This window comes from Rattus norvegicus, chromosome 1 (genome assembly GCF_021556685.1).
Source record: "Rattus norvegicus strain SHRSP/BbbUtx chromosome 1, alternate assembly SHRSP_T2T, whole genome shotgun sequence".
Lineage (NCBI taxonomy): Eukaryota > Metazoa > Chordata > Mammalia > Rodentia > Muridae > Rattus > Rattus norvegicus.
Window position 1 is genome coordinate 222636469 of NC_141534.1, and position 18915 is coordinate 222655383.

At 35.7% G+C, this 18915-nt stretch overlaps 1 protein-coding gene across 2 annotated transcripts in view; it reads right to left on the minus strand.

Annotated features, from left to right (window-relative positions):
* Zfp91 (zinc finger protein 91) overlaps positions 1–18915 on the minus strand; it is a 37825-nt gene that overhangs the window by 16283 nt on the left and 2627 nt on the right. For both annotated transcript variants that reach the window (NM_001169120.1, XM_087619455.1), the window contains 1 exon segment: positions 14795–14823. In NM_001169120.1, coding sequence (NP_001162591.1) covers positions 14795–14823 — 29 coding nt within the window.

The window sequence follows — 18915 nt, forward strand, 5'->3', positions numbered from 1 at the left end:
TATAACAAAGATGACTTACCACTATCCAACACACTCAGTTTCCTTCCAAGGTTTCCCTAGATTGACTTTAATATCCATTATCTCTTCAAAGCAGTCTGAACTACTTGAGAACACACTTTATAATAATCTCAACTACTATCTACCTCCCAATTCTAAAGCTATACTCAATTATTTTTAGTATCTTATTATATCCCATCTTCAGTATGTCAGTTTCCTAGAGCTTCCTAGACATTTCCATGAGAAATGTCATACACATCTAAAAAAAAGTAGAAACTTTATTAACTTACTTCTCCTGGGCTAGTGATATATAGCTGAAAGTTCTTAATAAAGTTTCTTTAGATGTTAAGAAAACTGAATAATTATGTACCATGTTAGACAAAACCCAGAAGTTTATATACAGAAACTACCGAACTGAACATTAACAAAAAACAAAAATCTAAACATATTATATAAAGACAGGGACTCCATAAACAAACAAACAAAAACTCCCCACGCAGAAGTCTAAGCTCAGAACGTAGTAGTCAATCCCACTGAATATTAAAAAAGATAACCAAAATAACCCAACTTAGTTTTTCTCAAACTCTCAAAAATATTGAACCAAACACTTTCCAATCATATTATGATGCCAACATTCTAACACCAAAGCAAAAACACCTACATATCAATTGATATTCCTCATATACCAAATATTGAGACATATTTGAGACTCAAATCAGTATGAATTTTTTATATACAAAATAAAATATTAATAATATAACTAAAACTTTTCAACAGATATAAACTGACAAAAGCAAACATTTACTTCTAAGACACAAAAAACCCAGTTAACATCATACTCTGGGGCAAGAACAAGTAGTCGTCATCGACGACTTCATCTTCATCGTCTCCCTCCCCCTCCCCCTCCTTCTTCTCCCATCTTTATTAACTTGAGTATTTCTTATTTACATTTCGATTGTTATTCCTCTTCCCGGTTTCCTGGCCAACATCCCCCTAGCCCCTCCCCCTCCCCTTGTATATGGTTGGTCCCCTCCCCATCCTCCCCCTATTAGCACCTTCCCCCCCAACAATCAGTTCACTGGGGGTTCAGTCTTGGCAGGATCAAGGTCTTCCCCTTCCACTGGTGCTCTTACTAGGCTATTCATTGCTACCTATGAGGTTGGAGCCCAGGGTCAGTCCATGTATAGTCTTTGGGTAGTGGCTTAGTCCCTGGAAGCTCTGGTTGGTTGACATTGAAGAACAAGTCTTCTATCTAAGCAGAAAGTCATAGACGACATCTTTACTTCTGTTTAATACTCCATTAGACCCAAAAAAGGAGAAAGAAAACAAAAGCAAAGCAAAGGTTGAACCCAAGCAGGGCTGGGGAGTAGAAATTAAACTCTTTTACTACTTACAGATTAAATGACCTTATTTTCATACAGACCAACTGGTTGATATCCTAATAAATTTACAAATGTGGCAGAATACAAGATCAATAAAAAAATTTTGTTTTAAATACTTTTAGCAAATGAACAATCCCCAAAGAAAATCCAGAAAATAGTTCCCTTTACAAAATAGGAGTAAAAAATATTGCTAAGAGGATGATCTCCCCCAAAACAGATAAACAAATTAAGAAAAAAAATCCAGATTCTGTTAGCCTGATCCTAAAATTCATATGAAAATTCTGGAGACTAATAGTAGTCAAAACTATTGCAGAAAAGGGTAAAGTTGGAAGTTTTTCAGAATCTTAAAACCTATTAAGTTACAGTTACCATTGTGTGGTACTGGTAAAAAACTAAACATAATAAGCCAGTAAACTGACTTCAGACCCTATTTATAAATATGATATAAATCCATCCATCCATCTGTACACACACACACACACACACACACACACACACACACACACACACACACACACACACACACAGGTTTTCAATAAGGTTGTAAGACTGCTGGGTGTGGGAATGAACAACCTTTTCAACAAATGTTATTGGGAAAATAGTATTTACATACAAAGAAGGATGCTAGATTCTTAGTTTTTAAAAATTAATTCAAAATGGGTCATAAACTTTAAGAGCTAACACTTTAAAATCTCACAATGAAGACAGTATATAGAGTGGGGAAAATATCTGTAAACTGTGTCTGCTACAATACTTTAACAAAAAGGCAAATAACTAAAAAGATAAACAATATTTGAACAAATATTTCACTAAAAATAAACAAGCTAAACAAAACCACATGCAAAGATACTAAACATCAGTCATCAATGAAATGCAAACCAAAAGCCTCATGAGACTAATTTCATACTGACTAGGATAGTTATAAAAACAGTGCCGGAGAGAATGAAGTAACTAGAACCCTTGTACAAAGCAAGCAGACATGTAACAATGCTGAGCCTTCAGAAGTGACTGATTCGTGAGAGCTCTAACTTAAGTAGATTAATCCACAGATAAACTCATAGCTTAGTGGACTGTTAGGAAGTAGGCCTTCCTCCTGACTGACATAGAGCAGTTTACTTTAATAACAAAGCAGTAACCTACAGAATGTGAGAAGATTTTTACCAACTATATCTGAGAGAACACTAATATCCTAAAATATAAAGAAATCAAGAAACTTGGTATCAAAAAAAGACAAAAAACAAAACAACAAAATTCATCCTGTCAAAAAACAAAACAGATAATCCTTTCCACAAATGAAGTATAGATCTAAACAGAATTTTCAATAGAGGAAACTCAAATGGCAAGAATAAATTTTCAACATCCTTAGTCACCTGGGAAATACAAATCAAAGATACTCTGGGATTCCATTTTGTACCCGTAAAAAATACAATAACCCAAGTGCCTCACATTGGTGAGGATGTGGAGTAAGAGGAATACTTGTCCATTACTAGTGGATGAAAATCAATATGGTGGATGCTCAGAAAACTGGGAATCAATCTACCTCAAGATCTAGCTTATACCCTTCTTAGGCATACATCCAAAAGACATTGCATCCTACCACAAGAACACTTGTTCAATCGTATTTATTGCTACTCTATTTATAATAGCCAGAAACTGGAAACAATTTAGATATATCTCTCAACAGAGGAATGGATAAAGAAAATGTGGTCCACTTACACAATGAAGTATTACTCAGCTGTTGAAAAGAATGACATTATGAAATTTGCAGATGGATATGAACTAGAAATACAAATGGACAGAACTTCCCCCCAAATCATCCCAAGTTAGCTAACACAGATCCCCAAAGATAAATATTGAATGCATTCACGTATATGTGGATGGATATTAGCTGTTAAATAAATGATAACCAAGCAACAATAGGTTAGGTCTAGGTGGGTACACTTGGTCTCCCTGGAAGAAATAGATTTTATGGGTGACTGGGAGTGATGTTGGGTCATGAGAACAAGATAAGGTAGGGAAGAGGAGGAAGAGGAGAGATGGGGTTGAGGATAGAAACTCAGGGAGAGACAACTAGAATCGAGGGGCATCTGAGGGGTGGTATGGAAACCCAGTGCAGTGTAAACTTCCTAAAATATATGAAGGTGTTCCTAGTGAAGTCTCCAAAGAATGAAGAAGATGGAATCCCAATTAGCTGTTTCTTATCACCAAAGAAGTTTCCAATCCTGGGACTAAATTACATTTAGCTGCATTATGGGTCAAAGGGGTCCCATAGAAATCCCCCAAATCAACCCACACTGCTGACAAGACAATAGATTGCTCTCCTTAAACTAATAGCAAATCTCCATTGCTGAAAACAACTCCCATAAAACTTACTGAATATGGAGAGGGTGAGCTGGTGTCTGTCTACATGGTGTCCATTTTACTGTCTTTGGTTTGTGAAGGTACTCTGTAGGCTACCAAAAGAGAAATATAAACACCAACCTAGTCACAAAACTACTGATCTACAAACTGTCCTGCCTGTAAAATTATGCTAGGGCAATAGTGGCACAAAGCTTATGGGAGTAATCTGATTTGACTTAAGGTCCACTATGCAAGACGGAAAGCACACCCAATACTGCTTTAGTAACTAAAACCAGAGTCTAAATAGCCCAAAGACCTAAAAACCAAATTAATAATTAAAAAAAAAGTAACAATAAAATGACTCTAATGACATTCTGCTACAATCATGTATCAGTGTCTCACTCAAGCCATCATCAGAGAAACTTCTCGGAGACCCACAGCCAGACATTACACAGAAAGACAGATTCTGGAACACACAGCTTTCTTTAAATGGGATGTTTTCATCAAATTCCTCCTGAGCTCAGGGAACCCCAAGGAAGAATCTGAAGCAGAAGAGTTTAGAGCTAGAGGAGTGGAGAACAACAGGAGAACAAGGCCTTCTAAACCATGCAAAGAAAACTCTTATGAACTCAGAGATTGAAGCAGCAGCACAGGCCTGACACGGATCTGTACCAGGTACTGTGTATATATTATAGCATCCCGTTTAGTATTTTTATGGGAGTTCTGAATGTGTGAATGAGTGGGTCTCTGATTCTTGTGACTTCTCTTGGGGCTTTACTTCTGTTGGTTTGTCTTGCTCAACTTCCATGTGATGGTTTTTGTTTATTCTTATTTTGTTATGTTTGGTTGTTATCTCCTAGAAGCATGTTCTTTTTAAATGAGAGACAGAAAGGGAATGGATTCAGACGGGAGGGCAGGTAGGGAGGAACTGGGAGGAGTGGAGAAGGGAAAATTGTAACCATGATAATACTGTATGAGGAAAGGATCTATTTTCAATAAAAGGAGAAAAATAATTAACTGTGCCTAACTATAGGCCCAGAAACTCAGACCAAATGAAAATAGATACAAACCTTTGAAACAAGGAGCCAAAATAAGTCCTTTCTCTTTGTTATGTTGTTTTCTCTGGCACTTTGACTTAGCAAAGACAAATGACATGTCAAAATGTGAAAACAGGGATTTAATCAAACAAATGCTTATACAGAAATGGTATAGTATCATAATTCACCATGGTCAAAATGTGTAAATAACCCAAATATCTATCAATCGACAAAAACTTGTATATCTGTACTATGAGTTACTTTTGTGCCTACTGTTCAAAATATCTGACAAAAGCAAGGGAGAAAAATTTACAGATTTCTGTCCATTAGGCAGGAAGATAAGGCAATAGATGCACGAGGCAGATTCTCATTGGATAGACAGAAGAAATAGAGATTGCAGCTAGAACCTGGGACAGGTTAAACTTTTGAAGCCTGTTTCCAGTAACCTAATTATACCAGTAGGGTCTCATATAACCCCAAGCCTTCAAGACAGTGGAAGAAACTAGGAACCAAACAAAAACATGATCCTTAAAAGTGTGCTACGCAATACATATAAAAATCATATGTCCTATGATTCTATTTATATGAAATATCCAGAAAAATCTAGACACAAAAGTAGAAATTACCCTTTGGCGTAGGGAATGGAATCAGGGTAGGAGAGAGGAGGAATAACTGCTCTTAGATGGTGTAGTGGTTTCTTGGGTAATAATGGAAACATCTAAAATTTAGATAAGAATCCATGGTTGTATAATACTTAGTTAATGTTTTAGTGCTTTAAAGAACTGCCATAACCAGGGCAACTCATAAAAGATAGCATTTAATTGGGGCCTGCTGACATTCAGTGGTTTATTTAGTCCAAGCTGTCATGATGGGAAGCATGTGGCATGCAGGCAGACATAGCACTGGAGAGGTAGCTCATTTTTCTGTATCAAAATGGGTAGGCAGCAGGAAGAGAGTCACTGGACCTGGTTTGGGCTTCTGAAACCTCAAAGTCCACCCCAAGTGACATACTTCTTCCAAAAAAGCCACAACTACTCCAACAAGGCAACATATCCTAATTCTTTCAAATAGTGATGTTCCCTATGAGCCTATGGGGGCCATTTTCATTTCAGACTACCATAAATACTGTCAAATAATTGTATGCTCTACATTTTTATTACATAATTATCACTTCACTACACAAAGAGAACAGATTTGACAAGGATACACAGACTATCATAAATAATTATGACCAAACAGAAAAAGATGGTACTAGCAGGAAGCCAGAGTAGCTAAGACAATTTGACAAGAATGGTTAGTGGGACAATGAGATATTGATATTACCGATTAGAATATTTTTCCTAATTCTCTTAAGAATCAAGATGAAGCTAAATAAAGTTCTGGGAATTGCAGCCATTTGGTCACGATGAAGTATAATAGGTGGGGTAACCCAGTATTTGATCCTCTGCTTTTCAGTTTACCTATTTATCCAATTAAAGCTTAGAAAAGTCAAATACAGCTAATATTTGGTTCTTAGTTAAAACAGGCTGTGTTTAGCTGGGTTAGAAGCTAGTGTAAAGGCCTTCTCATATCTTAATTTTGTCTTACCAAGAACTAGCAAACCTCAAATACCTATCTAAGTGCCAGCAATTATTTTTCCATTTCTCTAAATTTAGCTCAAATAAACATGCCAAATAATTGTGTCATATCGTTATAGTCCAAGGAAAGAAAAGCAAGTAACCAATTTCCTCATGTTCACACATAAGTTATGGAGGTCACAATGGAAGAGTACAGAAAAGTCCATCCAAATCCTCCCTATACTATCTGTACCTAACCACAGAACAGGAAGAGTTCACAGTAAACTTCCTTCAGATTTGATAATTTACAAAGAGCCAAGACCAAGATTATCTACATAATGAAGTGACTTAAAGGTGCACATGATATTTATGTATCTAAACAAATAACTTTTTTTGTGAACACAAACCAAGAGAAAATGTGATAGATTTTTCAAACTATGAGAAATTCAATGACCCAGAGTCTTGTCCAGGTGCATTTATTCTCCCCAACTTACACAGGAGGGTTTCATGTAGCCTAGGTTAGTCTGAAACTGGGTATTTGAGGTTGAGGATGACCATGTCTGATCCTTGTATACCCACGTTCTGAGTGCTGAAATTTAGGTGAGCAATACTATAATTTAGGGAGCTGGGAAATGAGCTCTGGAAAATCTTCCAGAATGTAAGGGAAATTACCAACTGAAGTGAAATTTACCATCTCAGGGTAAATGGTTCACTTATTTTAACTATACTATTTATGCATATACATGTTAACATTTAAATTAGACAGTTCTATTTTTCTGTTTATTACTATTCAGTTCATAAACTACCCTATAGAGCATATATAGAAAAGTATAAATTCAATATACTTACACACTTTTTTAGGTGATATTAAAAGCTTAGGATAAAATCACTTTTGACTTTTACAGTAGGTAAATTAGTTTTATTTCTTAAAATAATCAAAAGGCTGGTTTTGCTTTCTCTTTAAGCAGCAGCCTGTATATTTGTGTTCACTTAATGGCCTCTTTACATGACAATTAGCTCAGCTCAGTGTTTAATAGACATCGTTGTACTCTAAAGGATAAATAACAGCTAGATATTAGAACAGCACAAAAGGGTGCATATAAATACCCCAAAGAAAGAAGGCCAGACCAAAAGGACTTAAGACTTGACAGTCATCACATTAAGACGACTCTGGCAGAATTTGGATTTTATCATAACAATTATGGAAAGAAATCAAGTAGGTTAAGTGGCATGACTGGGTTTTCTGCTTCCCCACCCCCTCTTTGTTTCTCTCTATGAAATAGGGTATCATACAGTCCAGTTGGCTTGAATACTCTATGTAGCAGCGGTAGTGCTGGATTACAAGTGTGCTTATCACACCTGACTCCAGATTTGCATGTTTATACAAAAGCAGGGCTTGATTGCACTCTTGGAATCCTAACACTTAGTAGTCCAAGGCAGAAAGATCCTACAAATTTAAGGTCAGCTTAGACTGAGATCTTGTCTCAAAAAAGATTTATTCTAATTGAAACAGTGAGCTAAGTTTGGGGACAGTGTGTGTGTGTAGGGGGGTACGGAGAGGGAAAATGGGCAACAGAAACGATCATATTCCATTGTATATTTTATGAAAAATTACATTTTCAATGCAGAATAAGAAGACTAGCAATGAGATAGGTGATAACGAACAGCTGTGAACCATTAACATTGGAGATGTAAAAAGTCTACAAAGGCAGAGAATTCTAGTGATTTACTATACTGCAACTGTGACATAACTGAGACATTATTATTTCTGTAGTGTACTTTCTCTTTTACAAAGCTACCTCAAGGTTGTCATGTAATGATGCTTATCTAGCCGCCATCTACAAGCAAGAGAAGAGAACCTATAACTAGGCAACAGCTGCTATATATGCCAGATGGCCCTTTCCAAAGTTATCTGATTTCACAAATGCCCAATGAGTCCCAAAGACAATTACTCATCCATCTCAGAAAAATATCAAATCATTTATTTTTAAGAAACTAAATTTAGTGTGGTTTCTTATGTAAAGCAATACAACAATTTTAAATTTCCTTACATCTCAGTGCCTTCACTTTTAAATGAAAGGTTAGGGGAAAGGAGGTCTAAAATCACATCTAATTCATTTGATACACTCTTCAAATTCCAAGAGGAGAGATGGAATTAAAAAGGTTTTAGAGTGTTCAGGGGACTTGTTAAAGAGGATACATATGTATTTTGTTAAGCTTGCTTTTTAAACCACTCCAGAAAGGTTCATTAATTGGAGTTACAATGCCATTTCTCAAAATCAGAGTGTAGGGGAAGAAGAAAAGAACATGTTTTTCAAAGAAGTTTGACATTGGTCTGGTTGGGTACAGGCCTAAAATCCCAGCACCTGGGAGACTGAGATGGGAGGATTTTGTTTTATTTTTAGGCCAGTCGGAAAAAAAAAAACAGAAAAGAGATTTTTATCTCCAAAAAGTTTTGATCATAGAGATCCTATGTGTTTTTATTATTTAGGAGAAATAAAGCAAAGTTCTCCCCACCCAGTTAGCAAGATATGTAAGACTTTCTATTTAAAGACAATGAACTGATTTTCGGAAAGCCATATCCACATCACTCTTTTTTTTTTTTTTTTTTAAATTAGGACAAGGCCTAAAACTAGTGACAGTTGGGTTCAAACCAACATTTTCCTGCCTGCTGGTATTACTGTATGCCACTAGGCTTGCATCAAACTTCTATTTTCAAAAGCTTCCTGCTCCACATTATCCGTGAGAGAAAATAAAGACCAATTCATTCACACACTTTTACTTTGCATTTTGTAGTTGAGGGAAAAAAAGAAAAGGAACAGCAATGAATCCTGTTTTTAAGATACAAGTAAAAACAATGTAAGAGCATACAGTACTTAAGAGTACCTAGTAATTGTCCTTGTATGCTAAATAAAAGACTGGAATCTAGTAGTTTCTAGGCAGCTTTAGGACAGTAAACATTAAATATTAAGGTGTGATTAAACACTTGAAACTTTTTGCTTCACCGGCAAGAAGTCCGGGCTAAATTGGCTAACCACTAATAACCAGTGATTAAATCAACCATACCCACTCAGTGAAGCTTCCAGACAATCTCAGAAAGCCTGGACTCATTAAAAAGGTTCCTGGAAGGTTGTCCATTAAGCCAGAAAGGGTATGGATGCTCTTTACCTTTTCATCTCATACTCTTGCCCTATGCATCTATATCCTTTCTACTTCCTTTATATTCTGTTTCTCCAAGTTCTACCAGTCACTCTAGAATATTTGTTGGCCCAATGAAGAGAACGGTGTTGGTGGAAAGCACTAGCAGAAAAACCAGGGACTTGAGATTAGCAATGGAAGTGGTGAACAATTCTGTGGGAGCAACTTGTGAAATGGGATATTAGTCCCAGGTAGGTGATACTGGAACTGGGTATCAAACTGAGGTCACCTAGAACAGTGGCTCTAAACCTGTGGGTCTTGACATCTCACCCCTCTCAACTCCCCCACCCCAGTCAAATGATCCTTTCATAGGGGTTGCTTATCAGATAGCTTGCATGTCAGACATCTACACTAGAATTCATAACAGTAGCAAAATTACTGTTAATAAAATAGCAACAAGAATACTTTCATGGTTGAGAGGTCACCACAGTATGAAGAACTGTATTAAATAGTTGCCTTATGCGGAAGGTTGAGTACCAATGAATTAGAGGAACCACAGTTAGTGTCTTATATAGAAAAGACCAGTTGCTTGGCATGTGGAAAGAGCAAATCTCTACAAACTGGTGCTATTTGTTCTGATTTGAGAATTTAAGATAAACAGTTAGTGCTACATTTTAATGAGAAATTTGAAGAAAATTAAGAAACCTGAGAAATTAATTCTCAGTATTAGTATGCCTGTGTTGTAGTGTTCAGTTGCTGGCCTGAACATCAACCTAGATCAGTTGAAGGACTTTAAGTCTTAAGTTCTGGGAAGAAATTCAATGTCAAGACTGTGTTAGAAACCCCAAGTTTCCAGCCTACAGTTTAAAAACTCTAAAACCAACGTCTACTGAATTTCTACTTGGCTGGTTGACCCTGAATTTCTCAAAACTCATTTTTAACTGGCAAGTAACTCTATTTAGTGGTGTAGTAAATGTTATAAAAGTAATTTAACCTTGTCTCAGCACCTATTTCAAATACATAATTAGCTAACTGAGGCAAGGCTCATTCAACCATCAATTTCCACACCTTATCCTGACTCCCCAAAATAGGGCTACTCTGTGTAGCTCTGGCTGTACTGGAACTCACTCTGAGCAACAGACTGGCCTTGAACTCAGCTTCACCTACTTCTGCCTCCTAAGATCTGGGATTAAAGGTATATGAACCACCACTGCTTGGCAATTTTTAATAGCACATCCAAAATGCCTTAAGAGTGTAGCCATGAATAAAATCTCCAGAGATGTCTCTCTCTGTAAGGCCTGCAGCCCCATAAACTTCCAGGTTACTTCTACCATTTGCTGCTTCTATTCTCCGTGACTGCTAACAGTGTGGGACCTTTATCTGAGCCAGTACTAATGCGTGAGTAGTAAAAACTTTCCCAATTGTGGTTTTCTGCAGTAGAAGGAAGCAAATATACTCTGCGAGGAATAAATGCAGGTGCCTCCTCTATTGCTGCTCTTTTGTCCTCGCATTTGGCAATTGCCAACCTAGCTTCAGAAACCTGGAAGTTACATTCAGAACACACACAAAGTGTGGTTTGTATTTATAACATAACACTTCAACTTAGCAAATTAACATAATTGCCAGTTCACTGATTTACCATTTTTGTGTGAGCACTTAAAATGACTTTAGCAATCTTGAAACATCCATTACATTGTTACTGTGTGCTGAAGTACAGTACAAGAAAACACTGAAATGCACTTTGCAGTGCAAACAAAACTTGTACCTTATCATCAACAGTTCCTCTCCCCTAACATCTTGGCCTCTGGTAACCATTCTTTGACTACTTCTATAACAGAGTAATTTACAACTCACAGTAACATTAAAGTCCACAGCATTTGTCTTTCTAGGGCTAATTTCCCTTAATGTTCTCTAGTTCCATCTGCAAGTGATAGCTTCCTTTTTGTTAAGGGCTATGGGGTATTAAATTTACATTATGTTGTTCTCCTTTGCTGAAGACAAGGTGTGTAGCTCATGCTGGCCTGGGATTTTGAGGAAGTTCTTCTAAGACATCTGAGTGTTTGCATTTACAAGTATAAGCCACATGCGCACCTAGAAACACTAAACAACAAAACCCTCATGGTTATAAATACTGATAACACACAATGAAATGATCAACTCAAACTACTGCCAAAAAGAATGATTAAGTGTAAGGATCTAGAAAAGACCCCTCAAAAGACTAACAGTAGAGGAAAACAGACCAACCAAGAAACAACAAATTGTTGCACTCTAAGTTACCAAGTTTGGGATGAACTGGTGACTTTTTTGTCACATTCCTTCAAGTTTCTTTTTCTGATTCTTGGAATGTAAATTACTGTGTAATTTTTGGGTGGCAAGGTTCTTATTGTTACTATTTATATAGCAATAGATAATACAGTAAAGAAAACAAGGTTTAGAAAGTGTTAAAAAGGCAGTTATGAACAGAGTCATATATACATCACATCGACAAATAAACAAGTAGATGGATTATCAGAATTGAGGACCAATGAAGCCAGCAGTGAGCAGAAGTCAAGTTTCCTCTTTTAAGCTGTGCAGACATTAGACTAATGAAGACATAGAGGAGGTGAGATTTTGAAAATACCCAAAGCTGGAATGAAGTTTTCATACTTCTCCAACAGCATAGTAACCCATTACGCTAGCAATTCCTGGTTAAAATACTCAAGCAAAAATCCTCTCTATGAGTAGTCCAAAGTGTTATTCAAGAAAACTCTTTTCAGCTCTGATAGAAGTCAACTTCTTAAAACAAACAAACACACACACACACACAAAAAAAAACCTCTTTTGTAAAAACTACTGTAATACACATTTTCCCTGGGTACTAAGATCTCCAAAGTGATTGCAGAATAAGGAACAGACCTTCCACAGATCTTAATACTTTCCAAATAGTTAAAAAGAACCTTGCTAGACAAAACAAACAAACAACAAACAACAAAAACAAAACCCTAAAAATACCTATCATGTTTATAGATAATACTTTTACCTGGTATTTGAAATATTAGCTTTGCATGCCAAGAATCAGAGAAAAGAAACTTGAGAAAGAAACTTGGCAAAAGTCAAATTCAAGTTACTGGTTCCTAATCACACTGCCATTCTTTCAAACATAAAAACCAAAGTTTTAGATGTGATTTAAACAATTGCAGAGCATATTTTATAAAAAGAAAAACTTCGTTTAAGTAACAGAAATATAAAATGTCCAGTGAGAATGGCTAAGATCAAAAACTCAGGGGACAACAGATGCTGGCGAGGATGTGGAAGAAGAGGAACACTCCTCCATTGTTGGTGGGATTGCAAACTGGTACAACCATTCTGGAAATCAGTCTGGAGGATCCTCAGAAAATTGGACATTGAACTGCCTGAGGATCCAGCTATACCTCTCTTGGGCATATACCCAAAAGATGCCCCAACATATAAAAAAGACACGTGCTCCACTATGTTCATTGCAGCCTTATTTATAATAGCCAGAAGCTGGAAAGAACCCAGATGCCCTTCAACAGAGGAATGGATACAGAAAATATGGTACATCTACACAATGGAATATTACTCAGCTATCAAAAACAACGACTTTATGAAATTCGTAGGCAAATGGTTGGAACTGGAAAACATCATCCTGAGTGAGCTAACCCAATCACAGAAAGACATACATGGTATGCACTCATTGATAGGTGGCTATTAGCCCAAATGCTTGAATTACCCTAGATGCCTAGAACAAATGAAACTCAAGACGGATGATCAAAATGTGAATGCTTCACTCCTTCTTTAAAAGGGGAACAAGAATACCCTTGGCAGGGAAGAGAGAGGCAAAGATTAAAACAGAGACTGAAGGAACACCCATTCAGAGTCTGCCCCACATGTGGCCCATACATATACAGCCACCCAATTAGACAAGATGGATGAAGCAAAGAAGTGCAGACCGACAGGAGCCGGATGTAGATCGCTCCTGAGAGACACAGCCAGAATACAGAAATACAGAGGCGAATGCCAGCAGCAAACCACTGAACTGAGAACAGGACCCCCGTTGAAGGAATCAGAGAAAGAACTGGAAGAGCTTGAAGGGGCTCGAGACCCCATATGTACAACAATGCCAAGCAACCAGAGCTTCCAGGGACTAAGCCACTACCCAAAGACTATACATGGACTGACCCTGGACTCTGACCTCATAGGTAGCAATGAATATCCTAGTAAGAGCACCAGTGGAAGGGGAAGCCCTGGGTCCTGCTAAGACTGAACCCCCAGTGAACTAGACTGGTGGGGGGAGGGCGGCAATGGGGGGAGGGTTGGGAGGGGAACACCCATAAGGAAGGGGAGGGGGGAGGGGGATGTTTGCCCGGAAACCGGGAAAGGGAATAACACTCGAAATGTATATAAGAAATACACAAGTTAATAAAAAGACATTTATTTTAAAATAGTTTTTTGGCACACCTATAATTTAATATTTAGTAAAGATGAAGGGCAAATTAACACTGAAATAGATATTTGCATCCCTAGATAGATATATGTGTTTCTGCTTAAAGTGTTAAATCTTGGCTAAATAGTTCACTAAGCATTTTTAATATTTTTCAGAGTTGATGGATGTTTTTATTCTATAATTGGCCTCTTTGCATAAACACATAATACAAAATAGTGTTTAGGGCTATTATAGAAACCATGGGAAATTTTGCTACAACCAAAATTAATTGAATGATTTTTTTTGAAACTCAAATCAATGGCTCAAACAGCAATTTTTAAAGTAAAAAATTATAATACAAATGCAATCTAATTGTATACTAATTTGACACATGCTGGGGAATGCTGATAAGAAATTATTATAAGTCTTTGTTTTCCACCATTAAACCATTATATTTCTGTACAAGAAGAAAACTGTATAATAAAACACTGAAATTCAAAAAAAAATATAAAATGTCATATATATTTATGTATAAACATTACATGCACTCAGGCATTAAATTTATTCATCAAACTAAAATCTTAGCACACTTTTTGCCCTCTTCCAACTACTAGTCTACCAGTTATCAAGATTTGGCTACACTTTACTATTATATATAATTTTTGTTACTTCTTAACAATGGCTAGCTTTAAAAATTAGCGTGCCCTTTAAATTATAGCCCATTATTGATTTTCTAAATTCAAAGACAATGTATTATTCAAATCCGCTTGCTGTCCTCTAAATATATTCTAATTTCTCCAGTAGGCCTACTAACATAAAGTCCACTTTGAATGGAACAACACTGAATAATCAGACTTAAGTGTAGTGCTTTTCCTGTTAAGACTACAAAACAAGCAATGAGACACACAAGAGAAATCTTACCTTTATCAGTTGTTATTTTTTCTATACACCTGAAAGAAAAAAAAGTCAAGTATTAAATGAATAATTTTGTACATTTCCTTAAGGTACAAGTATTTATTTTAGATTCATCTTCAGAATAATATAGAAAGCTAGATGCTTCTAGCTTTCTATAATATGTTGTTCAAAGCAAAGTCTAACTTTCAGTAGTGGTAGAAATACCATCTATACTATTCCATGTGGCTGCTGATCACTTGAAAAAGCTACTATAACCAAACTCAAGTTTATGTCAATTAATGTAAATTTAGAGTGGTCACCATAATCAATAGCACACAAACAGAACTTCTGAAATAGTTGTTTTTAATTATTTTTAAAAAAAAACAAGGAAAATGCTGCTAATTTTATTTAAAGTGGTTATGAAAGAAAATGAATGCCCTTATCTTATATATGTACTTGTAAAAAAGACTGCAATGACAACATCCGAGACATGCTACGAAGTAAGTACAGCCAGGATGGTAAAATGTCAGTAACTCTCACTGATAAAGTGAGGTTTTGTTACACCACTTCCTTTACTTTGTATTTATTGAACAATCTTCCTAAGAAAAATTTAATGAATTTTAAGGGACCCCAAAATTGAGCAACAAATCCAATAAAAATTTCTAAAGGCAATATACACATATCTGAAGTATTACTTATACTTTACAAATTAAATACAAGTAAAAAGCTCAAAGTTATAAGCCTTAAAAAAAAAAAAAAGTGATCCCTACAACTTTTAATTTGGCATTGTTTCTATCACCTGAAACTGGTAGGTACAATATTATGAATTCCATATCCCTTCCCCAAACTCAGAAGTAAACTTGCTTCCTATTTTAATCATAAAGATAGCACATAGTACCTAGCAGCAGAAAGACTGCAAATAAACTTAACATAATTAAAAGATGTTTTGTAAGAAAAGCTGTGATTTTTGCCTCAATTTAAAAAGCTTAAGTAGTATGACGGCTTTATTCTGTTACAAACTTCCCAACTGACCCAAGCAATTGTGAACCACCTTTACTTTAGTAATTGGACCACTAAAAACACACCTGATGGATGCCTGAAATGTTTTTGAAATCTTTCAATGTTTCTACCATCATCCCGACTGCCCTAGGATCCCAACCACTTAGGATTCCAGTGCTGTGCAACTGAAGCCTTCTAGAAACAAAGAGCTGTGTTTGTCAATTCAGAATATTCATCACCTCATCCATACTTCCCCACAACCCTTCAAGGGAAACACAGCTAGAAAATGCCACCTACAGGTTCATTACTATTTTACTTTTGATATAAACAACCTGAAAGAACCCTGAACTCCATATATCAGAGAACAAAACAACACTTTTCTTCATGTGTCACTCAAATGAACCTAAAGACTTCTAAAAATATTCAATTCTCAGTTTAAAAAGGCTTTTCCAATAGCTACATTTTAAGTCTTACTTATTGAAGAGTTTTAAAATCTGGAATGCAGATATTTAATTCTGTACGACAGAATAAAGTGGAATAAAGATATTTTGCCTCCTATCCTAGTCTTAATTTGATTTTGCTGCTTGCACATGGATATTTTAATTTATCAAAAACCAGAAAAGCCAAGCATGGTGGTACATGTCTTTAATCTTGGGAGGCGGAGGACAACTGACAGATCTGTCACTTGGGAGGCCAGTTTGGTATACATACAAAATTCCAGGCAAGGGCTACATAGTGAGACCCTGTCTTCAAAGAAATAAATACAGGAACAGAAAACTCAAACCAAACAAAGGAACCAAAAGAGAAAAACAAAAAACATAAGAAATAAGCCAAAGGGGAAAAAATTACATCCTCAACCTTCAAACTATTATACTATCCCATTTCTTGAAGCATATCCTCAAGAAATGAGGATCCTAACGAGAATACAGCAAACGATGAGCTTAATTCTTGAATAACACAAACACATCCACTTCATACAATTGGATCTAACTTCCTAACTACTAGCTATCTAGATCTTCGTGTATAATGCATCAAGGATTATTAATTAACAATAATAATAATAATTATTGTTAATTTAGCCTTTCTCCTGAATATTTTTCCTGCAATTTTTATTTTCTTGCATTCATATCTGTTCTCAAAAATGTCAAGAGTCAAATTTATGAAAGTATAACTGATTATTCAGCTGTAAAGCTCTTGCCACAAACTCAAAATATCTACAAGAGGAAATAGCTCTAAGATGCTAGTGACTTGCTCATGATGGTCACTAAGCCAATGAACAATACAAGCTGAGACATCAAATTTTCAGCCCGAACATAAAGTTCAAGCTTTTCTCCACTATATAATGTCGTCCATTAATAACACAAATTTTAGTTAATCTAAACCTATGTTTTTGATATTTTAAATGATTTTGTATATTTGGCTATTTCTTTAATTGGAAGAAACAAATACAGGTTAATAGGTCACAGGAACTTTGTAGGTAAAAAAGCAGGGATAGGGAAAGTGGATGAAAAACTAGGGAGGGAAAAGGATCTGAAAAGAACACATTTATTATAATAATTTAATAATTACATTTCTCATCTCCCTTCTAAATGTCATTTTATTTGGAAGAGCTTAATCAAGGTCAGAGTTCAGTACACTGACACCCAAAACTGCATGTCTCAAAGGATAAATAGAATATAAATTTTAAAAGTTCATTGTCCCGCCAGGCATAGATTAGATCCCTAAATAAAGGACAGTGAAACATCCATTACATTAAGACTGCATGCAGAAAAAAATCCAGGTGATCCATATATGCAAAGTCAAGTTGTAAGTTTCCTGTGTTCTTCCCAGTGTCACTGATCTTGAACCAAACTTTGAGTATCAATATTCTGAAATATTGGGTAAATGCCATGCTTTAAGGATGTCAAATAATGTTAGTCTGTTTTTCATCTTTCAAAGATTGAACTTGTTGCTTAATGTACATGTCATACTCTGTTGCAATTAAATGTCCTGCATAGTTTAAAAAAAAATTGTTACAGAACATCTGCAAACCATGTGCACAAGTTTAATTAATGAGTGCTAATCAACGTTTCCTTCCTTACCAACGTCCTTGAAGACAAGGCCAGATCTAATTTAGTGCTGTACTGCCTAGAGGAGTTAACAGTACTAGCCCTAGTTACTTTTCAAACAAGGACTGCAAAGCTAGAATGTATTGAGATCTATCTGATTTGTGGGCTGCTGATAAGTAAAAATGTGCAATAAAAATGATGAAAATTTTAAGAATCTGGTAAAATGGTATAATCTTAAATACATGAACAAGGGATAAATCTGAAGGCAAAATAAAGTAAAGATCATAACTATTGATAGTACTAGATGTGAAGAAACATTAAGATTGCTTTTTCTTCACAAGGACAACTGTGATTAAAAAAATTAATACAAGTAATCATATTCATCCAAGATCAACTGCTTCCACAATTACATTGTAGGCTTCAAGGTCCATTAGTATTTCCTACCATGTAGGAAAAAGCTAAACACCATTCTATGTATAATTTAACTTGATTCTGATGTACTTAAATAATTCTCAAGTGGCAGCTTTATGTAAAATAATATAAAACCACAAAACTTTACAAAACCTACACAAAAATACCACTATAAAGTACTCCTGCCTCTGGCTACCACTCCTCAAAGAACAAGTTGAATTTAGTATTTTAATGTGTAAGACACTGTGTGAAATGGCTGCACAATATATTTAATACGCACAAACTCTGACCATATAGATTATTCGTTGTATTGTATAACTGTGTACAGAGAAGAAACTGAAGGACACATAGGTTAAAGATTTTCCCTAAGGAATTTATGCCCAAGTAAGAATAATGATTTACATATTTTCAAATTTGTGAGATTAAGTACATTAAGATTTTTCTAAAAATGTACATACAGCAGTTACAATTTTCAATTCGGCTTAAAACTTTGTAAGGAGACTTTTACTTTTCATAGAACTATAGTTCCTAAGTTTTCTTATAGAAGTTAACTTTGTTAACTTAAATCACATTCAAAACCGGGGAAAAGACTCTAGTAGCAAAATATGATACATTTGGCTTTTATTCCTGAGGCTTCTTATGCAACTGTTCCAAGTCACAGATTTAATTCTGGAGCAAGCTTGTTTCTAA